Source organism: Mauremys mutica, chromosome 13 (genome assembly GCF_020497125.1).
Source record: "Mauremys mutica isolate MM-2020 ecotype Southern chromosome 13, ASM2049712v1, whole genome shotgun sequence".
NCBI lineage: Eukaryota > Metazoa > Chordata > Testudines > Geoemydidae > Mauremys > Mauremys mutica.
The window spans coordinates 8,151,900-8,178,526 of NC_059084.1; the positions used below are offsets into that span (position 1 = coordinate 8,151,900).

General features: G+C 41.9%; 1 protein-coding gene across 6 annotated transcripts in view; it reads right to left on the reverse strand.

Annotated features, from left to right (window-relative positions):
- Positions 1-24,757, reverse strand: part of OSBPL2 (oxysterol binding protein like 2) — a 53,610-nt gene extending 28,853 nt beyond the window's left edge. The window contains exons 1-5 of one of the 6 annotated variants that reach the window (XM_044985470.1): positions 24,653-24,757; positions 23,361-23,501; positions 20,575-20,677; positions 11,531-11,614; positions 6,002-6,165 (exon numbers count right to left, since the gene is read on the reverse strand). In XM_044985470.1, the coding sequence (XP_044841405.1) occupies positions 6,002-6,038 (37 nt within the window). In that variant the 5' untranslated portion in view covers positions 6,039-6,165; positions 11,531-11,614; positions 20,575-20,677; positions 23,361-23,501; positions 24,653-24,757. Of the gene's footprint in view, positions 1-1,858; positions 1,897-6,001; positions 6,166-9,461; positions 9,590-11,530; positions 11,615-13,122; positions 13,183-20,574; positions 20,678-23,360; positions 23,502-24,652 lie in introns of those variants that run through there. The other 5 variants (XM_044985476.1, XM_044985472.1, XM_044985475.1 and 2 more) reach the window with 5 other exon arrangements.
- Positions 24,758-26,627: the final 1,870 nt, after the last annotated feature.

Here is a 26,627-nt window from a genome sequence, read left to right on the forward strand (position 1 = left end):
AATGTGGCCACACACCAGCGCTGGTAGCTGTGAGTGTGGCCACACACCAGCACTGCTCCTACACAGCTGGATGACCAGCGCTGCAAACCGTAAGTGTAGCCATACCCTAATATGACACTGGCAACCTTCACCCTGCTTATATGAGAAAGAGTCCAATTAACTTTAGATCAGGCTTTCGGAATAAGAATCAGGTTAGGACAAGGGTAATTCAGCTTTTAACTTGCTATGAGTTTAGTCCAACAATAAAGGGTTTTAATACTAATAAACTAAGGGAGAGCTATTATTTTCATATTATTAAAGCAGAAGTTGTATTTTTAGCTCCCATGAAGTGCTTTCATTCTATTAGTGCAATTCCTTTCAGAAAGCTATACAATTCTAAAACAAAAAAATTACATTCCCAGCATGCTAATTTTAAGCAATCTCAGAAGCAGAGGGAAGTATCGGTGGTGTGATATTATTTCATAATTAGCATAAGGCACAGAGGATGAGGTCACTCATTAATCCCTTCTGCTACACCCCAATCTCCCAGGTGTGTAATTATGTAATGACAAACTCATCCCAATGGGATTTAACACTTAACTGGGAACAATAATAGATGTAACATACAGATGATTAAAATAAACACTACTTTGGAACACCTGTCTCAAACACATGCTTATCATTAGCCAGTCCACAGTAAAAGGGACATTCATTTATAATAAAAAAAGTGTAGTTAAATCTCATAGAATACTATAATTCTTACCAGCTACTGCCAATGAGTTAAACATGCCTTTAAAAAAAACCCTGAAAGCTCCATAAAAGGCTGAGTCAGTCTACAAGGGTATGATTATCAGACAAGCATCTCACTGTGGAATTATATAACCTTTGATTGTGCCTAGAACCTTGCAATTTCTTTGAGGGAATAATTATTTCAGAATAACTGAAAGAGTGTCCCAGTGTCTACATACCAATCATTCTATTTCACCTCAGTAAATGAGTCACTCATGCTGTTCTCATACGTCAACATGTATTTAGTTCAGATAGAAAGGGTGATTACACACAGAACAAAATATAATTTCATCCGGTCATCATCAATGACTATACAATACCAAAACAAATATATTCAAATTTTGAGGACAGGCAAAAAACCTTCAACCCCAACTCCGGTAGAACTTATCTTAAATATGTCAGAAATAAGTTAATCTGCTCTCTTAAGAGTTTATTTTCACTTAATTTTATCTACATTTTAAAATAGGAAGCACAGGTAGGTAATCATTAAATATGGCAACGACTCCATGTGCACTCTAAACCAGTTCTCAGAAGCTGTTAAGCTTATCTACTGCAAGTCAGCTGAGAAAGTTTTACAGTTGTTAGCCAAATTTTGTCCCTGCATGTAATTTTGAATTTTAAAAAGGGAGTAGAAGACTTTGTAGGACTGCTTAAAAAAGGTAAAAGTGGCTTTTTAAAAAAATCCAGAACATGTTAATGAGAGGGGAATGATAAACAACATTTGAGTGGGACTTTTTGAAAGAATATATTCTAGGAAATCTCTCTTCTTTGGACATCACTAAGTAATGCCTCCAAAACATAGAGGCATTCACCAGATAAAGATTAGTTACAGGATAGTCATTCTGTAGTAAAAAGGTGTAAGGTATAAACCAGGTGTGGGGTTTTGGAGGGGAAAAAATAAGAAGATTGTGAAGGCAGCAGTGGCAAAGTATCAACTTAATCCTCTAACACAACTCCCAAACTATATGTTTTAAAGGTGAACCAAAATGCTTTTAAAAAAAACCTGTAGATCCAAAATCATTCATACAACATATATTTAGATGCGGTCATAAATTAATCCATTTCAAGAGTTTAAAGAAAAATAACTTACCAGTAATTCTGTTTTTCATAGTTCTCTTCTTCCCCATCCTGCAAAGGAAAATGAGCCCATTCAAACTATGCTATACCTCTACCTACCAGGAAGCAAGGAGGCAAAGTATTCCATGAGTCACAGAGTATGTACGACATAAGACCTCCCCTTTTATCAGTCATCAGCTTCCTAAGCTTAAACTCCAGGTACTAGTCACTAGACAGGAAGAAAATCAAATTCATGATGTAACCTATTAAGAGCCTTCAGACCTAGAGAGGGCACGTGGGAGAGAACCTGAATGGCAGACCATGATAAATACAAATTATGGTAACTGTATTTTGTCAGAGGTCACCACTCCCCGATCCTTTGAAAGAAAACAAGTTTTTACAGACTGCGGTTGTATTGAGCCACTTTCAACAGGAGGCAGGGCTTACCTTTCACAAGACAATTTGAATGCACAATCAGAGGCAGAAAGTGCTGATATAGTCAGATCCAGATGGTAAAAACCATGAATGAACCAGCAACTGAATAGCTGATGCTTCAATCCCTCCTCCCCACCCCCCCAAAAAAAATAAAAAAATAAATAAAAAAGAGAGAAATGACTTAAGTTGAACAATTAACAGTAAGAGGAGAAGAGCAACCTGTTCAGGTACATGCCAGGCTGAGAGATTAGTGCTTGCATGACAGCTGAAGGACATTTCATGGTATTCAGCATTAACCCTTGGAATAAAGGTAAGAGCCCATCAACAAGACCATTCTTTTTGGCAAAGATGGAATCATTGCAGCAACTAGCCAGGAACTCTTCTCTTTCTATGGCAATTCTTCCACTCAACACATCTGATCCATTGACCTGAAGTCTGGCAGAACTGATGAAGGGACTAGAGTCTCACCACAGCAGGTCCAGATGGCATAGAAGTCCTTAATGAGTCCAAGACAAGCTTGACAGAGTCAAGAAGCACAGTAACCTGGGCAAGAAGTGAGTGATCAAAGTAACCCGTTCCCTGACCTGCATAATTTTCCTGAAGAATCTCTGGGCTTGTCTACCTGGTGCTTTAGTTTACACTAGCAGGGGTGTAAATTCTAATGCACACCAGTGTGTTGTGCACTAACTAGCCCATATGGATCCTACTGATGTGCATAAAAGTTCCCTAATATCATCCCTGAATGCAAGGAAACTATTCTCCACCCAGAAACACAAGATAGAAAATTTGTGCTCCAAGTAACAAGCTCTGGGTTCCTTGATGCCTGCTCACATGTGCAACCACCATTCACTTAGTGAGGATGACTCAGGACACAGGTGTCACAAAGAGGAATTCTCAAAATATGCAAGGACAAGTGAGCAACACGCAGTTTTAATCACACAGGTCCCCGGTGAACAGTCTGTTCCCCACTGAAAAACCACAGACAGAGAAGTAGATTCCCCACCCCAGCAGATTGGCATCCATTCTTGCACAAAACAAGTGTCCACAGGGAGAAGATAAGACACAAGCACAGGCAGGATGTCACAGTCACCATTGCAGAGAGGCTCTTGCTTCCTGTGAGTTTGGTACTAGTTCCTCATATGAGGAGGAAGGACAACATAACTTGGGCTATTGAGGACCTCAAGTGTATCCCGGTCCTCTTAGGCAGCACAGTGGTCTACAAGATGGACATCTGTACATCTGAAGGTCACATCTGCCCTTTTAATGGCAAGATCAGTGGAGAAAGAGCATATCCAGGGAAAGAGCAGACTGCTGGTTCTGCTAAGAGCATCCAGCTTTGAGGGTCTCAGGTCCCAAAGAATCCAGAAATGATCACTTCAAACTCATCTCAGACTGGACACGCCACAGAATGATCACGATCCAGTCTGACCACGCACTCCTTGGAATATATATCTAAATCAGGGACATGTGGACCAACCAAGAACCCTGATAGGTTGGCTAGAATCAGGACCTACCAGAACCTAAAGAGGCCCAACAAGGGGAGCCTGTGGCAGGTGCACACTCTGCAGGGTTGGGTGCAGCAAAAAGACGGGCAGGCACAAAGAGGTGAGGTAGACAACTGCAGAAAGACCTTAGGGCAGTGGTCCCCAACCTTTTTCGTCTGGCGGGCGCCAGACGAAGGACCGTGGCAGCGGTCGAGCATCTGCCGAAATGCCACCGAAATTCGGCGGCATTTCAGCGGCGATGCCTCTGGATGACGCTGCTTGTTGGCGGCAAGCGGAGTCATCCAGAGGCGTCGCCGCCGAATTCGGCAGCATTTCGGCGGTGACGCCTGTGGAGGATGCTGCTTTCAGCGGCATTTCGGCGGATACTCGACAGCCGGCCAGGATGCGGGTGCATTTAGATGCCCCCGCGGGCACCACTTTGGGGAGCTCTGCCTTAGGGCCTGTTCCAAACACTGGTGAGACACCACCACACCGGCAGGTGGGTCTAAATAGAAGTCCTGGGATTCACTCCAATACGCTACAGCAGTGGTGCTCAACCTACTTACCATTATGGGCCACATATGCATGTTTTATGTGGACCACATCCACCCAAAATAATATAGACACACACACACACACACACACACAATTTGTATGGCCTTGAGGATGTCACATGGGCCACAGCTGTGTGCTGACTGGGCCACATATGGCCTGCAGGCTGAGAACCACTGCTCTACAGGGTTTGGGACAGGCAGTCCAGACTAGCAAGCTGGAAGGTTACCCTTAGAGAGCAGCATGCTACAAACCACATGGCTAGACAGGAAAAGAGGACAGCAAGGGAAGGAGTCTGCTACTGGTAAGATAGGGGCCGAAGGGGGAGCAGGAAAACCTGCCACAGAAAGTCAACACTGAACATGGCTCCCCATCTAAACCATGCCAGAAATTTAAGGACAGGGAAACTTACGCCAGAACAGTGTGCTGGAGGGAAAGACAGCAGCCAGTGAGAGAAGAGGTCTGGAAGCAGCAAAACCCACAACAGGAAAAGCCATGCAGCCCCAGCTCCCTGAATCATGAGAGGCCAACTTTGAAAGCACTGTGATTCCAAGCCCACACAAAAAAACAGTTGGATCTGGAATGGGGCCTCATCCCTTTAAAGGGCCTAGGCCTGGCCTATGCTTAAAAATTAGATTGACCTAGCTACATCACTCAGCGCTGTGAAAAGTTTCATGACCTGTATGATGCAGTTAGGTCGACCTAACTCCTGGTGCAGACACAGCTAGGTCAACAGGAAAATTATTCCATTGACTTAGCTACCATTCCTCAGAGAGATGGATTAACTACACAGATGGAAAAACCTTTTCCATTGATGTAGGCAGCGTCTACACCACAGCTGTGCTGCTGTATGTAGACATATCCCAAGACCTGGAGCTTCCTTTGCCTAGACTTTTTCCTCCCTCCCATCATCTTTCTAAGAATAAGATAATCACAGGGTTAGAGGGGTTCTCAGGTCCAATGCATGACTCCACACTTCCAGCAGGGAGGGAGCAAATCACCGGAGTCAGCCAGCTTCCAATATTTCCCATTCCTCAACATTTGAAAAACCATTCAGGAAGTTGGAGGTTAATACCTTGTGATCTTTAAAAGTTTTTTTTTAAAACAAATTTATTTTTTAAAAGCATTTCAGTTCACCTTTAAAACCATGTAAGGTTATTACAAACAACCAGTGTTCCTCATTAGTTCAAAGGAAAGTACTGTGACACAATGCTCAGGTGTCAAGCGGTTCATGTTTGCTTTTCTGAGGGCAACACAGAACAGCAAAGATTTTGGCTCCTTACACTAGGAGTGTTGTTTTATATTAATGAATTTCTAACTAGAAAACACTTTCCACTTCAGCACCGTGGGACAAGTTCTCCACTGAAGTTAAAACAACACTCAGCACTTACGTAACAGTTTTCATTTTCAAAATGCTTTACAAACATTGAGCCTCACCAGTCTAGTGAGTTTATCCCCATTTTACAGATCATGAAGCTGAGGCAGAGGGGCTAAACGATTTATTCAAGGCTATAGGGAGAGACAGCATTAAGAAGTTCCTCCCAGGCTCAAACCAGAAATAAAAGGATTCCCTTTTCTTCTCTTTAAATGGTTTTCCTCACAGATTAATGGTGATGGTGCTCGATTTCCTAACAACAGATTTTATACTCTGGCTTGCCACAAGCACATACAAACTAATTTTATTTTGCAGTTTGGCTTTTACTCACCCGTAATGGCATCAAAGAACTCCTCTTCACTATTCATCCTTCAGTATGAAATCTTTGAACCGCCAACTTGGCTTCCTCTAATGCATCATTTTGCTGGATTTAAAGATTAAACATTTTTGTAGAATGGAATCTTCCTTCATAAATACCAAGACACTTTAGATGATCTATTTGAGAAGATTGGGGGGGGGGGAGACAGAATATTAGTGCTTTCACATTGCTTATTTTGGGGAAAAACCTTACAAAATCCATATCCTCCAGTTTCCCCATCCCTGACAAGTGAAAACCTAGGCACTTGAATCCTTATGTTTATATCCACTGGCATTTAATAACAGTGTGTGGGGGGGAAAGAGATAATGAATATAAATCCAAAATAGGTTTCTTTAATTAAAAAAATCAAATCATTCCAAAGATGGGCAATACAGCCTCATCTAATACTGTAAGGAATGGCAGAACAATTTAGCCACACTATCATTTTCTATATATTTATACTATATACTGCCCACTGGCTTTACAGTCTATACTGGATTCAGAGTAGCAGCCGTGTTAGTCTGTATCCGCAAAAAAAACAGGAGTACTTGTGGCACCTTAAAGACTAACAAATTTATTTTAGCATGAGCTTTCCTGAGCTGAAGTGAGCTTTAGCTCAGGAAAGCTCATGCTAAAATAAATTTGTTAGTCTTTAAGGTGCCACAAGTACTCCTAGTCTATACTGGAGACTTTATACTAAGAAAAATAATTGCAAAAACCACTATTTTTGAATTTACTTATATTTGTATTTAAAATGAGGCCAGCAGCAAAGCTAGGTCTCATACCGCGGATGGAAGCCAGGGCAGTCAAGTAGCAGCAAAGGGCAAAAGTGTTTGGTAGAGGAAAATTTGCCCTCTTAGAGGGCAAAACAGATTATCAGCACACTTACCACCCAGGATCCACTCTGTGTGGAGCCAGGGAGAGAAAAGTGACTATCAACCCTGGAAGTCACCTCCGCAGAAAAGCATGGCACCACATAGCTATTTCCATTCTGGAGACCTGGAAAGTCATTCGCAGTCCAGGCACTCGGTTGTGTCAGCCACTGCCAGACTCAACTCTTGCACCAACTGGCTGCAAGCCAAGATAAAGCCAGCTGGTGGTTTTGTTTTTGGCAAGAGTGAATAAGGAAGAGAGATAATGCTGCTTTCTCACATACAGTGCAGCTAAACACACTGCAAACAAATCATAGGTGTATGAAATCCACCAGGTAGACTTGATGCACAGGCTAGATTTGATTTATTTCAGTTGCTTGGCATTTATGTATCCAAAACATTACACTTGGTTCAGTTTCAATTTAGCCCAAGCAGAAAAATCAGATACTTTGTACTATATGCAGTTTTCATAATACTGAAGGCTTAAAGATTCAATAATTAATCAAACATGCACTAAGTTAATACATTACACTAGCACTGAACAACAACAACATAATACAAGAAAGACAGAACTAGAAGTCCTGACTATTCACAGTCACTAAAGATCCCATTTCACCTGCAAGAGGAGCAGTTTTCTGGGGGGAAACAAACTCTGGCACTTCCACTTGGATTAACAAAACCACTGCCATTCGATCCTTCACCTGTAATGTCTTGGGATAGCTCTGTTTTTCTTATCCAGTTTAGCTTCTTGCTGAAGTGACTCCAGCTGCATTTCAAATCCCTTTAATTTTTCCTCCAGAACAAAAACCATGCGGCTCCCGATACAAATGCAACCTTCCTGCTCTTCATTCAGACACAGGAACTTCCACAGTGGAACATTCCAGTTTGTTTAGTACCGTTCTATAGCTCACTGAAGTTATTACTTCAAGGCAGGTTCTTAAGTCACAATCGGTCAAGTACATCTATACAGCCAATGGCTGCCCACGACAGCAAGCCTCCGAGCCCACGTCAACAGACTCAGGCTTGTGCTACCATGCTGAACATAGGTGTGCGGACAGCACGGGCTGTGAAGCCCCTCCCTAGGCTTCAGAACCTGAGCTGCAACATTACACAGCTATTTTTAGACAAGACAAGACCGGCAATGCAAGTCTATTGACCCGGGCTCAGAGGCTCAGTGCTCCAGGTTGCGTAGGCATACTTCAAAAACCAGGAACTTAAGTCTCTCTCTCCCAGAACTTCCTCAGAACTCCCCTTCTTTTTGCTGAGTTATATGCCTTGGTATTGGTCTCAGCACCGCCCCTTGTCCATAATCATTGCTCAGAGCCTCCACTCAGCCCTTAAGAGTAATACACCCATAGCAACAATTCTTATTTACAGTCCCTCACCCCAAGTCTAGAATTATTTGCCACTGCTGCTCTTGAGATGTCTACAGGAACGTAGTAACAAACTCAGTTGGTTAACGTTTCCTTCTTTTTCCTGGGCACTACCAGAATCTGTGCAGTTATAGACCTTTATACCTGCTTCAGCTCCACTAGTTATCAATTGCTCACAGCTACCAGCTTGCTCATTATAGACTAACAGACGTTCTGCAGCATGAGCTTTCGTGGGTGAATACCCACTTCTTCGGATGCAAGTCTGTATTCACCCACGAAAGCTCATGCTGCAAAACGTCTGTTAGTCTATAAGGTGCCACAGGATTCTTTGCTGCTTCTACAGAACCAGACTAACATGGCTACCCCTCTGATACTTGACAGCTTGCTCATCTGACTCACACACACTTTTCAAACAAAGACACTCCACCCCCAGCAACCGTTCCCACTTTCAGTGTTGTGGAGGTGCAAGAAGGTACATAGAAGAACAAGACAGCTAGAAATATTAACTTTAAAAAAAAATCAGAGGGACACTTAAAAAAATTTTTTTTCTAACCTAATCAATAAGTGTTCTGCCCTAGAGGAGGGGAAAAATGAGTAGCAGGCTAACATAAGCCAAATATGGGCATTTGTCCCTGATACCATTCAGGATTATTTTCTAGTGTAACTTCATGGGTCAAGATGAAGAACCAGCTCAGATATCTTTGGCTCAGCTAAAACAAGAACAGGATAATATGCTCCCTCTCGAGTCCATGGCAGAGCTACCAATATTTCAAGAATACCCTGGCCGTAATTCTCTACCAGCAGAAGCAACATTGGAAGCAGTAGCACTAACAGTGCCACAGTTCAGGGCAACTGCACCTGAATTTCCCCTCTATGGTCCAGCAAAAGCACTCACATTAGGCTCCCAGCTTCTCAGCCCACAGCTCTCTTGGGTGGAGACCTGCCTCTCTCTCCCCATTCTGAGCAGGGTATTTCTAGGCAGCATAGCTCTCTGACTATACTATGATATTCCCAGCAAAAGACAGTCTGCCTAAACGCAGGCCTTGCTTTGCTTCTCTCCTCAGAGCTGGTACACATTATTACGGCCACAGTCACAATTTACCACATAGTTCTTTCTAAGAAAGAACTTTTATTCTTAAGATAAAAGCATTACAAAGAAAATAGATTAAAAACAATAAAAGAACCTACATGCATGCTAATAAACTGAGAGATCACTCCCCTACTCCAACAAGGGCTTTGGTTGGCGATTAGTCCTTCAAACTCCACACAGGGCTTTCTCCTGTGGTCACAAGTTCACCAGTGCTTCAGCTCAGAAGCTGAGGTTAAAAAAAAAAATCTGGACATGTTTAGTCTTGAGAAAAGACCACCAAAGGGGGACCTGCTAACAGTTTACACAGAAGTTAAGGGTCGTTATAAAAAGGAAGAGATCAGTTGGTCTCCATGTCCACTGAAGCCAGAAGTTATGGTTTTAATCTGCAGCAAGGGAGATTTAGGGTTGATATTAGGAAAAACTTTCTAATATAAGAGAGTTAAGATCTGGAATAGGCTTCCAAGGAAGAAAAGGATGCAGAATCCCCATCATTGGAGGTTTTTAAAAACACGTTGGCCAAACACCTGTCAGGGGTGGTCTAGATTTCCTTGGTCCTGCCGCAGCACAAAGGGCTTAACTTGATGACTTTGAGGTCCCTTCCAGGCCCATATTTCTAGGATTTGCATTTGATTACAATGAATTCCTAAAAATATAAGATTTAACTTAATTCAATAGAGTTTGTCCAGAATGTTGCAGGATATTGTCACATCTGCCACAGACAGGTGTCAATGTATTTACCATTGTCATCTAACCCTTAGACAACCCAACTGAAAACATGCCTTGAGTCCACTAATGAGAGAGAGAGAAAGAACCACATTTCATCAAGGCAGCCTGCAACATAGGACTTTTTCTGAACTGTTCAACACCGACAGTTGACATAGCCATATCTACAAGTAACAACTTCTGCCATCTCCAGCTGGCTAGAATGCCCTTGTGGATGACCACCTGTCCTCTATGAAACACGCCTTTGTTGCTTCCCATCTAGACTGTAGCAATGGAGGCCACGAACTTGAAAGCATCAACCTTGAGAGAATTACAACTAGTTGAGAAAGCCTGGGCTCTAGGTCCCACTCACGCCTCAGGGTCCTAGAGCCTGGGCTGCAGCCTGAACGTGGAAGTCTACACAGCAATAAAACAGCCCCACAGCCCGAACCCAGCAAGCCCATCAGCTGGCATGGGCCAGCTGCAGGTTTTTCTTTGCTGTGTAGTCATACCCAACCAATCGCCCTAAGGGTTCCTTTGTTTTTTCTGAGGGTAAGGGGGTGCACTAAGAGAGAATATGTTTCTTTGCTGTAAATTTAGCAGTCTGTTATTTAGTGTGGTTTACACTGAATATTCTCTCTCTGTATCTGAATATATAGTGTTTGTAGAAGACATAGCTCTCAGACTATTCTCCTCCTTTTCCATGTTGACAACATCTTAAAAGGTTTTGCATTACATTCCTAACTCAAGAAGTTACCTACCTCTATTGAACACAGAAATATTCAAAAGACCAAAAAGATTTTATAAAAAACACTGTTAAGAATGTTCATTGAATTAGTTATTTCCCACTGTGTGGCCTACACAGGTTTCACTAAAGCCAATTTTTATTATACACATGCACACACCAGGGTGAGCAAGAGCAGAAAAGAAAGGGGGGGGGGGAAATCTCAATTTCAAACTAAACATTCTATATGCCATGTCCACTCCATGTTCATGATGACCTACTGAAAGCAGAGTTGTATGCCATTGTGCTAAACATGTTAAAAGTATGTGCTTGTTTTACATAGAAACAAAATCTGCGTACCTAGAACAGTGACAGCAAACATACGGTGTAATATGCCAGTTTTAAATGGCATGCAGTTGTACTTATAAATTGTGCTAATTTTCATGTGCAAGACAGGGCTTCTACCCACTGAAAACATGGCACGTCCACCTCTACCCTTACCCACTCCCAGTCTGTGTTCTGTTGAACAGGCAAGAAGGAGAATTCTGTTATTTAGAGCCAATATAGAAGTTGCAGTGATGTGTATTTCAACATAAATGTCAGTGTGTAAAAAAATCGTGAGAGACAGTTTTTTCCATCTTGTTGCATTTGCAAGCAGGAGCAAAGGTTGGACCAGTTTTCACTCATTGTTTAAGTAACAGACTGAAGTTTTATGTAACACTTTATGAAAAGCAGACTCACTTTAAAAAGCAGTCTTGTGTATTAACAACGTTGAAAGCCTGAAGTATCCCTCAGTTGCAAGCTTGAGACGAAATTACTGTTTTTCTGGAATAAAACAAGATAGAGAGATCATCATTTACACTTCATACAGGACTTTCAAGTACAGCAAGCTCTCCTGCTGTGCAACCAAAAACAAAGACTTCAAAAAAAGAGCTGCAAAAGAAAAATACAAAAATGTTGTGGGAAAGAACTGGATGGCTCAAGATACTGGTTTAGCACCTTTTAACTCCAGGTCAAAAGTATGCATCCAGTTCAGAGATATAGTCATTAGAAGCTGGGGGAGTCATTGGATTTATTTGCAATCAATTATTAGAAATTTAGACAACTGTCCACCAAGAACCAGACTGAGATCACAATCCTCGCTGACAACCAAGCATGGAATGGAAACAAAAGGGTGAGCTACATGCCACAGAGGAAACAGTGTGCTCTACCTGTTCTGAGTAGATAGGATCTCAGCCTCCAGGGCTGTCCAACTACAACTTTTTTTTTTTTTTAAAGTAGCAAGAAAGTTTTTGGTTTCACTACTCCACTGCATTCTCTCATCCACTGAACTCTAGGACATTTTGAATTGTTCTGCCCAGGCTCCCTCTTGACAGTCTTCTGCGGGGTCTTAATCTTAGGTTTAATCTTGATTGTACAAAGCAAAAGAAGATTAAGCAACTTGTCCAGGGTCACACAAGAAGCCATTCCAATTCCTGTTCTCCTCAGTTCCCAGCTGTCTCATTTTTGTGGTGCCATAATTAATAGTCAAATATGTTGTCGGGGTTAATAAACTGATGAAAACAAATTTCTGGGATACAGCTTGATAATGAGTAAGGGAACTGGAGCCCAGATATGTAGGGAAGTGGTTTGGTCGGTTTTGAAATAGAAAGCAGATAAGACAAGACAACAAGGTCAAACTAATGGTTTGATACAGTGTTACTCTCTCAAAAAAATAAAAAAGGATCTTTCAGAACAAAGCCTGCAAGCTGAAGCCAAAGCACAGTCTAATACAGCCTCTTATCCAGATACAACATGGGGCACCTGGCATTGGCCACTGTCGGTAGACAGATACTGGGCTAGATGGACCTTTGGTCTGACCCGGTACGGCCTTTCTTATGTTCTTAAAGGAGAGGTAACCCCTACTGAGGTCAATGAACATAAGAACGGCTGTACCGGGTCAGACCAAAGGTCCATCTAGCCCAGTATCCTGTCTATCGACAGTGGCCAATGCCAGGTGCCCCAGAGGGAGTGAACCTAACAGGCAATGATCAAGTGATCTCTCTCCTGCCATCCATCTCCATCCTCTGACGAACAGAGGCTAGGGACACCATTCCTTACCCATCCTGGCTAATAGCCATTTATGGGCTTAACTTCCATGAATTTATCCAGTTCCCTTTTTGATGGCATTACATCAGTACAAATGAGAAGCAGGTCCAAGAATAGGGTAAAGAGGAATGTTAAGCTGATAAAGTTATTTAAAAAAAAAAAGTTTAGAGCCCAAAGAGCTAGAACTACTCATGGCTGGACTGAAGTTACAGATCCTTTCGGAAGGCATTGCCCCCTTCGGTTACCTGCCAAAGCCAAATCCTGGGTTCTGCTTCCCATGCAGCAGCCAATGACATCACAAACACCTATATAGTGCTGGAATGAGCTTCCTGTTCTATTACAGGAATCCAACTTTATCTGGTGGCAAGGCTAAATGCTGCAAAAATCAAAACTATTCAGAGTCAAAAGTTGAAGCTAAGCAGGTTGGCAACTGGTGATTTGAGGGACCTCAAAAAGAGTTTAGACACTTTAGAAACAGAGGTTTTAAACGTAGGGTTTTCCACCAGTATCATATGCTAATAATTCCCCTCCCCCACTGTTGTTCAGTGACTCCGTTTATTGCTGCTGTCCATTCCCAATGGTGGCTGAATGATAAGTATGTACAGCAGCTCTAAAGCACTTTGGGAGCCTTTCAATTGAAAGATTCAATATCAATATTAAATATTGCCTGTTCAATAACCCATATGCAGCAGGGAATTTTGGCCTTTTGGCACCTTTGTGAATTTAGCTTAGACACTTACTACTTTTAAATGATCTGAGGTTTAGTTCCTCTTCGTTCCTATTCTCATTACACTGTGATGGGCTAGCTGTTCAGAACATCTCAACAGTATCATATTTCCTAAACCAGAGTGGGAATAATTTGATGCTTATGTCACTTTTTACAAGACCACGCTAGCGACAGTCATGTGGTCTCTCCCATACAAACCATAATAGTATTGAATGGATTCCATCTCTGTTTGCCAGAAGTTTACAGGATGTTATAGTATCTTCTGATCAGAGGATTACCGTTTTGGTCCCACTTAAATAAGCCTTGTGCTTTGATGGTGTTGTAAAACCAACTACAAACAGGTTAAACAAGATATCACAAATATCAAAGTGCCCTAGAGCACAGTTTAGTAATGCAAACACCAATCTTGAAATAAGAATTCTAGTGCCAAGTGACTAAAAAAGTAGAACACTTAGGAGACTGAAATCAAATTCCAAACACTAGTCATGTGATCACAAACTCCACTCAGTATTAAATTTGTAAAGGTTGATGCAAGGTTTAAACTACCTGACTCCCACTGATCAAAGCAAGGTACATAACTGAAATGGCAATGCATTTCCAGCAATTTATCTGGGAGTTTGTACACTTTGGCATAGCCAGGTACCTGTGGATGTACCTCTGAGCAAAGCACTGTAAAACCATTAAATAGGTTCTAACACTGCAACTGGTTCCAAGAGGCCTGACCACTGAAATCAACTGGCATAAGTGAAAGTGCAGGGCTCTGCCCATGCAAAACAAGTTGCAAGATCAGGGCCTTACCCTTTTCTAGGGAATAACTTCACATTTATTTAATCCCAAGTTTGGATAATGTACTTTTTTCCTTTTTAGAAATAAGGATCAAACCACTTTTAAAGAAAATTAAAAAAAGTTTAAAAAGTCACATTAATTCCTAGACAGGTATTTTTTCTTATTCAACCTTTTGAGTTAGAACATAATCGTGGTGTCCTGTTTGTAGAGCACATCACATAAGGAAAACAGACTTAATTGCTCTTTAAATCACAAAGGCCAATGGAAAAGGTTCTGTTAAGGCTCATTATTTTGTATAAATACTATGTCAGTTATTACTAAAATCATGTGACCTCTGGAAAGATATTCTGTTTTTAAACTTCTTTCTCCCTTTGTTAATGCAGCAAAAAGCCACCACAGTAACGAACTGATAATTTAGCAGAAATAGTTTGGTCAGGCTTTAAAGTTACACATAGCGTTGGCTGGCCTAAACATGCCACGAGAGTTACACTGCTCTTAAAAAGCATCTTCACCACCACAAACTGACAACCCATATTTATAAAGTGCAACTGCAAGGGACACTTTTCATGTTAATATAAAGGCTACCAGGAGAACAAAGAATAAGAATCATACAACAGGATTCCTGGAAAGACAGCCGGGGTTCAAATTCCTGCAGATTCCACTTCAACCAAAGCATACCAGTTGGATTTCAAAGAATAGAAATAAATATTCATGTCTGTTTCTTACAGCTCTCCTGAAAGTGCCAAAACCTAGTGTGTTCCTCTCTAAATGAAAGCTTCAATAACTGTTAATCCTAGGTGTAAAACAGCATTACAAGTTCACCGATTAAAACTGACTATTTCAATGCCTGCTGCTATCATCACGCTCTCACTATTCTTTCAACCAGAAAACAGCAATGCAGATATCTAGTGAAACACAAAAAAGAGGAATTATTCAGCAAGTTAGACTTGTTTCCTCTCAAAGTCTGACTGCAACAACATTCTCAACCATAATCTGCACTGGAGAAATTAAACAGGCAAGTCCAACATGGAGAGCAATGTAAAGTGCTTCTGTGTGTTTTCTATGTATGCTTCGGGGGGAGGGGGGGAGAGAATGGTTTAGGTGAAGCCCAGCTGAAATTTTGGCCCTCTGCCATTTTTTAATCTTTTCTGAAGGGTGCATTTATTTCTATTATAAAATCTAATCTTCAACCTGATTTGTTATGATTGTTGATTAGGTACTCCAGGCCCTTCATTTTTGAGTGCCATACAAATGGAGTGTATTATTAAACTGATAATTTAGTTCACAATCTCATTTCTAGAATGCTTGATGTGGTGAGTGGCGGCGACACTGCTAATACAGCTCTGAAAGTTTGGCGTACAACACGTCAGCCAAACATATCTACAAACACACACATTACCAAATTCTCCTTGCAAACATCCTTCCTCCAACCATGCAGTGAGAGATGGCAACACTGCACAAGCACAAGAAAGCCAACCAAAACCTCTCACTCCACAATAACCTTGTTCACCCATCTCACGCTCATCTTAAGTCCAGCCAACCATTCTGAGCAGCTGGAGAAGCTCTTCTGCATCTAACTTCAACCCAGAAGACACCTGGCAGATGCTATGGGCAGGCTCTGATGTAAACAAACACCTCATGATGAACCCACTGTTGAACTGCCTGGTTTCTTGCACCACCAAAAACAGCAGACAACCATCAACCACGTTAGGACGTTACACAGAAGATGCATGCACTTGATGCACAAATGGAGAATCAAGAATTCGCCACAGTGCAAAAGCAGAGACCTCCAAACCATAAAACACATTGCCCAACCTTTTCATTTCCAGGAGGTATAACAAAGGTGCACTTCTGCATCTCCTGAAGCCCTCCAATGGATTTCAAATCTTTCTATCAACTTGTAAATGTTGCTATTTCCATACAAAATATTATGATCAATTTTTCCTCTCCTAGGTATGCAGACCTTCAGTAATATTTCATCAGAAGACATTGCTGCCCTGTTGTTTCTGAACCTTACATTCACCTTTACTCCTTTGCCATCTGAGTCCATCTGAAGCCATACTGTATTGGGATTATGCTAACTTTAACCTTACCCTATGGATTTCCCTTGAGAAATAACGTAGTGTTGTACTGCCCTCCCCAATAAATGTTAACGCCCATGATGTTACTTTGTTCTTTATATTCACAAAGCCCCTAGTGAACATTATTTTCAAGGTATACGTTACACTTACAGAGATGAGACAGATAAACCAATCCCTCATTACTGATCCTGGTAAAAAAAAAAAAAAAAAAACTCACATTTCTTCACTACATTGTAAAATTCATGGTCCCTTATTGGTTCCTAGAGGAAATTATCTTGTGCATTACCCTTTGGGGGGAAATGGTTGCTAATGGGTTAGTGGTACAATGAGAGTTGGCTAGTAAATTCCATCAGAACAAGCCTAGTGTCTGTACATGTGGTGTTATCTCTGAGCCACTTGTAGGTCATATTAATAAAGACTTTCCCTAGTATGGCAAGAGTGAACCTTAATTTGATCTCTTTTCTTCCCACTTCTACTGACAAAACTTAAAATTTAAATTTGTTTCATCCTGTCACAAATCATGCAAGTCTTTGCAAGATTTTCCTAGGTATTTACCTTCAACCAATGTCTGTATTTAGTTCACAAATCCACAGCCAAATTACTCCCCACATAACTTTTACAGCAAGGGATGTTCATTTGTTCCTTATAAAGCAATGAATATAGTCCATGATCTTTATCTTGAAGGCTTTGCATGGTCTAGTGCTAGTTCCTGTCTGACTGCCTTAGGGCTTGGCTACACTGGAGAGTTTCAGCCCTGGTGGAGGCTTTACAGCGCTGCAACTTAGTAACTGTCCACACCTGCAAGGCACATCCAGCGCTGCAACTCCCTGGCTGCAGCGCTGGCTGTACACCTGGTCTGCTTGAGGTATAACGAGTGCAGCGCTGGTGATGCAGCGCTGCTCGTCAAGTGTGGCCACACACGAGCGCTGTTATTGGCCTCCAGGGTATTAGGAGATATCCCAGAATGCTTTTAACTAAATTACTCTTTGTTTTGTTATGATGCCTCTCTTTGTTTTGTTGTGAACTCGGGGCTCCGGGAGCTGCTTATCTTAAAAACAAACACAGCTCTTGTTTGCTGTGATCAATCTGTAACTGACTGTGAACAATCAATTGAGATAACCCACTACCTTGCTGTGAATGAGGCAGGCAGGGGGATGAGTGTTTGCTTGAGGAGAGAAACAGCGGGGGGTGGGAGGGGGAGAAAAGCAGCTGCTCCAACGGACTCCCTATCTGGTCTGCAGGCTGTTTGCAGTTAAGAGTAAATGAGGGTTCGGGGAAATTTTCAGATTTTGCAAGGCAGGGAGCTGATACACAGTGTCGGCTCCAAAAATCCACTCTCTCTCTCTCCCCCACGCTCCCTGTCACACTCCACCCCACTCCCCTCTTTTGAAAAGCACGTTGCTGCCGCCTGAACGCTGGGATAGCTGCCCATAATGCACCACTCCCAACACCACTGCAAATGCTGCAAATGTGGCCACACTGCAGCGCTGGTAGCTGTGAGTGTGGCCACACACCCGCCCTTTCCCTACACAGCTGTACGAAGACAGCTGTAACTCCCAGCGCTGCACACCTGCAAGTGTAGCCATACCCTTACTTATAAAAGCAAGTACACTACCCTTCCCCTTCGTAGAGAGACTCTTTAGGGAACACTAGAAATGCTGCTGGCATTGTTATACAATGCCTTCCTCCCATTCCCACCTCACCAAGGGATTTAAATGCTGGAAGATCTGTTCAAAAGCATGGCTATAATTAAGGTTAAGATTTTGTCTGTTTCTTTTAGTAAAAGTCACGGACAAGCCGTGACCTGCCTGACTTTTACTAAAAATAACTGGGGGGGTGGGGAGAGATGAGAACGATAGCTGGAGCCCCATGGGGGGGGGAGCAGAGCAATGACAGTCCAAGCCTCACCGCTGGGAAGCAGCAGAGCCCCAGCTTCAGCTGAAGGGGCAAACAGCCCCGGCCGCAGCTGCTGAAAGCCGAAGCTGAAGAAATCACGGAGGTTTGGTAAAGTCACGGAATCCGTGACTTCCATGGATCGTATCCTTAACTATAATATTATCCTACAGTCTGAAATGAGCCTGAACATTGTCTTCCCCCCGACACACAAAGTAGTTTAAAAAAACAGAAATAGAATTAATTCACTAGCTGTGAATGATGCTGGATTGTTGTAAACAGAGATGGAAGCAAGTAACATAAAGCACAGTCAGTGGCACTGAAAGTTTCACCAACACACTCATGAGGTCATCGGTGTGATTCAACACTGACATGCAGAGACCATATCTGATGTGAGAGGGCAGTTCAGTCTCAACGCCAACCTGCCCTAGATTTATATACCTTTACTAATCTCATATGCCACTGAGTCCCTCCTTTAAGCTTTTTCTTAAAAACACACTACAACACAATATTTTTAAATGCACCAAAATGTACAAAAAAAACTCCAAGTTTGCCAACCCCCTCCTCCATGTCAGCTAAAACTCCCTAAGAAAGAGTCATAATAATGATGTCTGTTTAAAAAAAAAATTAAAAAAAGAATCGATGAGCTATAGTTTCATAATGACCATTTTGGGGACAATTTGCTTTCAAAAGGACAAATTTAAAAGAAGAATAGTTCTTTTATCCTAAGCAGAACAGCATTAAGCAATTGGTACATGAGGTATAATAGCAGGACTACCCACCCATTTTGCGGCAGTACGTAAGCACCTCACTGTAAGCCCACAAGAATCCTGAGCTCTTAGCAACAGGCAAATAATCCACGGGATGGTTTTGAATTCCTACCATTTGCATACCACTTACTCTAGCATGTTCAGTAAAAGAGAAAAGCAACATACCCATTTGCTCACATATTTTGCTAGCATGGCATCTGCCTAATCATACTTAACATTTTGTGACCAACGCCATTACTTGACCATTAAAGTTTAAGGATTACAGGAACAGTTACTGTATATAACAGCAAGGCAGAAAACAACACAGAACAGTAAAGCGTAGTTACAGGTTTAGTTTATAGGCATCAGCACCCAGAAGCATCTCATCAAGCATAATGCCACTGCTCATCAATTCTCTTCATATATATCCAATCATACGTTTGTTCTGTATGAGGTACTCCACTATCAGCCATTTCCATGGAGACCTACTCTTGAAGCATCATGAAAATAGCCACGATACAAAAAAAGTCAGCTGTTGTAGCCCTAGCGACTTACCAACATAGTGCAAAGTGCTACCAGTAAACAACCACGCTTCTATATACATCAGCAATTACTGGGACAGAACCCAACTGTCTAGCACTAACACATGCAAACAGTCCTACAGATAGATTACTTAGTGCTTCACGATGAGAACTTACTGAAAATTAGTAAAATCAGAGTTTCTACTATGGTGTCATCTCTTCAAAAGCAATATTCATAACACAGATGTTTATGTAAACGGGAATCAGTCTAATACGTTTGTGGTCTTCAAGAATTAAAGTATTAAGAAAGTTTAACTTCTTGACCTAGGATATCTTTCTATTTATAATAAAATTTTAATAAAATAGCCGTTCCTCTTACTTTTAGTCCACTTTATTGGCTAACCAGTTTGCAACAGTGTCAATAACCCTGACACTCAGTCACTAACAAATGTATTGTAGTTTCATTTGTAACTCTAGAGGTACAGTAGACAACACTCTCGTTTTACTATAAACAATTGTTTAGCAACACTTGATTTCTGAAAATTTCTAGAAAAACCTCGAGAAAAAAAATCACAGTTCAAAACAAAACTCTCCCTTCAGTACATATCTCTTTACCAATACTACTGAATAAACACCACAATTACCATCAACAAAGATATCTAACATCTGAAACTTTGATTCCTAGATTTATAATATTGATAACGATAATATGGAAAGGACCAAATTTAGAAGTGCATGCCCATTTCTGAAACTGCATGCACCATTAGCCACATGTGCATGTGACTGCTGTATCTGCAAATACAACAAAATGGAGGTACTCAAACTCATGTACATTTTGTGGGTGAAAGTGGTCTCCTACCCACTGAAAATTTGGGACAAAAAATAAGCTTATTAACACCATTAGATTTTTAGACAACTTTAGAATTCCTAGTTATCTTACCTCCTACTGGAGTACTTATAGCAGGTGATAAAATCAAATGCTTGTACACAGTAAAATATATTGAAATACTTTGCAGAATTTGCCACGGCCAGGGATTTGTTTTCTAAAATAAAGGGAAAATAAAAGTATGATTAAACAAATTTAAAAACAGGCTCAGTTTATTCTTATACCTCATTAATCCTGAAAATTAAGACATTAGTTTTGTACACCTGGCTCACAGTGTATTTTTAAAAGCATATCTGAGACCAATATTAAATCCCCATTTGACACATTCTAATTGTTTAGCATACAATTTGCTATGTTGACTCTTTTAGAATACAAAGAAAAACTATTCTGTCCTCCCACTCTTTCTGGAAATGAATTATTTAAAAGAGTGAAGGTTGAGGGCAATATCCTACACTGCAGAATCCACAGCAATACATGCCAGAAGATTTTAAACAAGATATGTTTGTATAAAATCCTACATTCATTTACAATCAATTTTTACATTATGCTCCAGAAAGTATTCAAAATACTGCATCTTCCAATAAACTCTGTCTACAAGCAGATTTACCAATTCTCTCATTGCTCACACTTCACATTTCTTTCATCCAGATGAGGAAGTTCCTGTGACAAGCTTGTCATCAACCCATTTAATTTAGAAAAAAAAAAAATCTTGGCTGTTCTGAATTACAAATGTAAGGCAGATTTCTAAGTATACTTACCGCATGATTTGGAAAAATAATAATTCATGCAAAAACACAGAATGCAAAATCACACATACTAGTTATTTTGCAGAGAATATGACAAGAATTGTAAACAAACATACTAAGAATCTGTGACACTATGGTGTCTAAGTATCTAGAGCAGAAAATTCTTTTCAAGAGGTATTTTAATAAATCAGGTGACAAAATCAATATCGACTGAAGGACAAGAAAAGAATGCTGACGTGTAATAGGAAGTCTTAAATAACAAGGTGTTTGATGTAACACTGGTATGTTCAAGGGCAAATTGCCTTACAAGGCAAATGCAAATGAGTTATTCACTTAAAACTTCAGAGTACTTATGTGCAAATCCTGGTTTCAAGCAGTTATCTATATGGAATATATTTATATCTGTGCAAAACTACTTAAATACTATACAATGTCTTAAGGCCAAAAAAGATTGCTGAGTGTGCTTTGAGACACTAAATGAAAGATATTGTGAAGCTTATTTTGTATTTAGTTTGATGAGTATGAAGTACAACATTCATCTGAGAAAAAAAAAAAGAGACACATGCAAGTAGCATTATAGTTTTATTTATAAAAGCTGCCAGCTAAGGTAAGAAATTATTTTGAACTGTTGTGGAAAGCTAATGAGAACATGTAGAAGCAGCAAAGAATCCTGTGGCACCTTATAGACTAACAGAAGTTTTGCAGCATGAGCTTTCGTGGGTGAATACCCACTTCTTCGGATGCAAGCAGAAGAAGTGGGTATTCACCCACGAAAGCTCATGCTGCAAAACTTCTGTTAGTCTATAAGGTGCCACAGGATTCTTTGCTGCTTCTACAGAACCAGACTAACACGGCTACCCCTCTGATAAATGAGAACATGGTAATTGTTCTTAAGTATGAAACTAAGAAAACAAGTATAAACATCCAACAAAGAAAGCAACCCTGAATGGCTACAACAATTAAACCAAGTACATTTATGTAGCCAGTAATGCACACAATTAAGCTTTTGGATCAGTCTCAAGACTCTCATCCTTCATCTATTTTAGGAGTCCAATCTACAGTAAATTACTCCAGAATAATGACTGTTCTTCAACTATCCCCAGGGATGGAATCTGTAATCTAATTAGCTTTTGGTGCCTTTAACTTCTGCGATCTGTTTATGAAATTGCATTGGCATGTCCAAGGAACTAATTTTGGAAAAACAGCGTCTTCTGCTTCATGAAATACATGCCATATGTATTGAGAGCAGCTGTTTCAATATTTCCTTTTCAGAATTCATCATCAGATTGCCTTTTGAAGTTAAGTCAACTGAGGTGTGCTGATGGGCAGCTTCCCTGAAACTTCCCTCAAGAGTCAGAAGGCAGCTACACGTCAGTTTCTGCTCAACTCTCTCACTGTACAGCCCAGAGAACAACTCATCAGTCTTCCCAGATTCACTGTCCATTATGTTCAGCACACCTTCATTTAAAATTCAGGAACTATAAAACTTTATTTTGCTTTAAGTGAACAAGAAGATACAAAGGTTAATACATTTCCTATTAGACCATTACAAAGAGTCACTCACACAACTTGAGTGAATAATTATTTTGAGGAAGGCTCTGTCTACACTAAATGAAAAGGCACTGTAAGAAACAACAGCTTATAATGCCTTGTGCTTCAGTGCTACTTCAACCAGTCCTCCTATCACTATCCCTGCCTCACAATGCCTCAAATTTGGAAGTTGCCAAAAAACTCCTGCTTCCAGCAAGCACACTGTGGCGTTTCAGGAGTCCCAGAACAGTTGTAAGATGTGATGCATATGGCTGCCCCCAGGTGTCAATGTGAACGCCACAGTGTAGATGTGCTCAACTTTTGCAAGGATCAGTAAAAGAAACAGCCATTCATGCAATCAGTATCCCTGAAACATTTTTCTTGGGGGTGCAGACAATGCTGAAAAAAGGGAGACGTGTGAGCAAGACAGATGGGGGAAAAGATGAAACAGTGATACCCTGATCGTAAATACACTGCAGATCAATGTCCCCTTCACTTCTGCTACTTGAAGGTTTAAACAAAACATGTTTTAATCAAGAAAATATCTATTAGCATTATACATACATTTGCAGATATTCATTTGGTGGAGCTGCAAGACTGACACAGGCACACACAAAACCATATGTGCTTCTAGGCATGCAGTTCTCAAGTTCTGGCCCGTAAGTGTTGCAGGAAGACAGACCATACCCTCAAGGAGTTCACAAGCTAAATGAACAGACAGTATAAATAAGATTAAAACCCATGTTAGACAAATGGCCACATACTTTACTTTTTTATTAACATGCCACGCAAACCTCTGTGAAATATAAAAACAGCCTTTTTCAACTATTTTCCAGGTTGCCTGCTACTCTGCAGACGCTCTGCAAGAGGGGGATGCTGGGGACAGCTGGAATAATAGAGAATCAAGGGGTACGTACTGACAAGGACTGAGAGTGACAGTTGGGGGGGGGTGACAACTTCAAGCAGGAGGCAATCTGCACCCCGATGCTCCTGAATCATGCTGAAACCAAGCTCCACTTCTGCATATTATAGGAGCAGAGCAGGCTCTTTTCCCTGCCTTACTTTCCTTCCCTAAGTCACACAGGAATGGAACTCTGTTCCGACTTGACATAGGATGTCAGCTGTTCGCCTTACAAAAGGTTCTTCAGCACCTTCCGCCCGTTCTTGTTCCCAACTCCTCCAGATTAGAAGCCTTCCAGTTTAAAGAAGAATGTGTAGTGAAACACATGGCCCCGTATGGTGGTGAGGCTCAGTGCATCTCTGCAATGTAAATTAGGGGCAAAGGGGGCTAGCCATAGGATTTAGGTCTAACGTTATTTGTTCAGCTTTACCGCCTTAGATAGATGGAGCCCTAAGCCAGCCACCAATAAGCAGCTATAGGAAGGGAGCCCCTTCTGCCAGGGAAGCAGTGACCCGTCACCCCGAAGCACGCAGACTAGCTCCGTGTCTCCTGCGTGACGGCCAAGCTCCCCGGGCAGCGCACCGGGCTCCCCGCCCTCCACCCGCCTTTCGGGATCGTTTCTACCCATCTGCCCGCGGCAGCAAGTGGCCTCCCCCCGACTGACTAATCCGGGCCTCCCCCTGGGGCTGCTCCAGGGGCTCCCCGCCAGGGCCGGGGTCCCGGGCTCCTTCCCCGGGCAGCGGGTCTCCCCCACGGCCCCCGCAGGGAGAGGGTCCCTCCCGCCAGGCGGCGCGCTCAGGGGCCGGGCGGCGGAGGGTCCCTGCCCCGCGCTGAGGGAGCCCAGAGCGGGGCCTGTTTTCCCCGGGCGGGAGGCTCAGTTACCTCCCCGCGGTCCCACCCGGGCCCCGGCTGCGGAGGCCCCGCCAGGGCGCAGGCCGCGGGCGCCTCCTCTCACCTGGTCCCGCAACAGCCCCGGGCCCAGACCCGCTGACACCAAGGCGGAAGTGCGGCCCCCAGCGTTCCCCGAGTGACAGCCCAGACCGCCAACCGGAAAGCCGGGCGAGGCTATGGCAACCCCCCCCCCCCCAACTGCCTAATCAGTGCCGGCGGGGCGGGGCACATGCTAATGAGATGCCAAGGCCGGGACGCAGAGGCCCGACCGTCACTGGCGAGCCTGCTGGCCAATGGCGTTCCAGGAGGGCGTGTCTATGCAAATAAGGGAGGAGAAATCTGGCCTAAGCTTGGTGGCTGCTGGTACGCTTGTAGGAAGTGACACACCCTATTACATGTAAGTCTGCTTAGATTGCACTGATGCATATTTTACATCTAGTGCTGCTGCATACTCACATGTCACTGCATCTATTATCTGTACTACACTTTGCACATAGTGGCATCTGGTATGTATTATAGACCCTGCTTTCAATGGGTCTGTGTTTCTTTTGCATACTCCATGGATTTGGATGCACTGTATAATATTTTGCATATATTAAATCTCTTGCGTAATTGCATACTATGACACTTTGCGTATTATGTCTTTCATGTGTCAAATGTATACAAATACAAGAATGTATATTACATAAAACCTGCATGTTTCACTATTATATAGCTATATTCTTGTGTTACCCACTTACAAATATTCAGTATAACATTCTAACTTTCTTACGGGTGCTAAATGCTCAAACTACATATACTGTATAGTCTTATATTTGTTACATATTCTTCCAAATATATACTTATGTACAGATTGTACATTTTTTATATATCATATTTCCTGTTTTAGATACACATGCACATACACACAAGTTTTTATATTGTTTGTCTCTTCAGGCCCTAATATTGCAATCCCTTATGCATGTGCTTAACTTTGTGCAGGTAACTCACTTCAAAAGAAGTGCTCCTGTTCGTTAAGTAATTGGGACTGTATCAAGTATTGCCAACCCCTAACATTCAAAATCATGTCAGCACTCCAAAAAAAAATAAAAATAATAATAATCACCACCACACATTTGGCTTAATCATGAGATTTCTTAAAAATAATAAGTATTAGGTTCATTTTATTTGCCTTCGGATTTCTGAGCCCTTAGGGTGCACTTGGCTTCATATTTTCAAGCTTTTCTCCACCCCCCATGAGGGCTAGAAACAATTTTTTTCAAAAGGAAAGCTGAGATTCTTATGCATTTCATAAATCCAGCATCTAAGGAAAACCCCAAATATCACATGACTTGCAATAAAAATCACAAGAATGAGCAACATTGCTTTATATAGCACCATAACTGTACACAGAGCTATATGGTACCTTAACTGTGCCAAACAGATAATGTCTTTGTCCTGAAGAGCAGACAGCTAGACTAGTGATTAAATCCAGTCAGGCAACAGTCTCTTACTACAGCTGATTCACAAAACATGAACCGCAACAATACGAGCGAGTGCGGGGGGGGGGAGCAAGAAATCCACAGCTTAACCCAATGACCTACCTTTAATGTGCCCTAAACATGTGGCACGTTACAACAAACAGATAGTGATCTTCTGTCACCAGTTTTGATACATTCTGAGACAAGTTATGCTCACAATCAAGCCTTATTTGCAAGCATGGCAGCTTTGAGCATGGCCTGTGTGAGGAAACTTTAGCATCTGCCAGCCAGACATTCTTTTCAGATGGGAGAGCTAAGCAAGCCAAAGACATTTCCACTTATCCGGTAGGTGCTCCTCCAGCTGCTGCCTGCAATTACTCTGCAGCATTCTCCACCTGTGGCACTTCCCTCTCCTGCACTGGGTACTGCTGCAGCCCAAGTACAGTCTTTCCTTACACTGAGGGTATATCTACGCGTTACAAGCTGGGGATGTCAGTACCAGCTTGAGGAGACACTCTCACACTAGCTCTGATTGAGCCAAGGCAATAAAGAGAGAGTGTACCCAAGCCATGGGAGGGG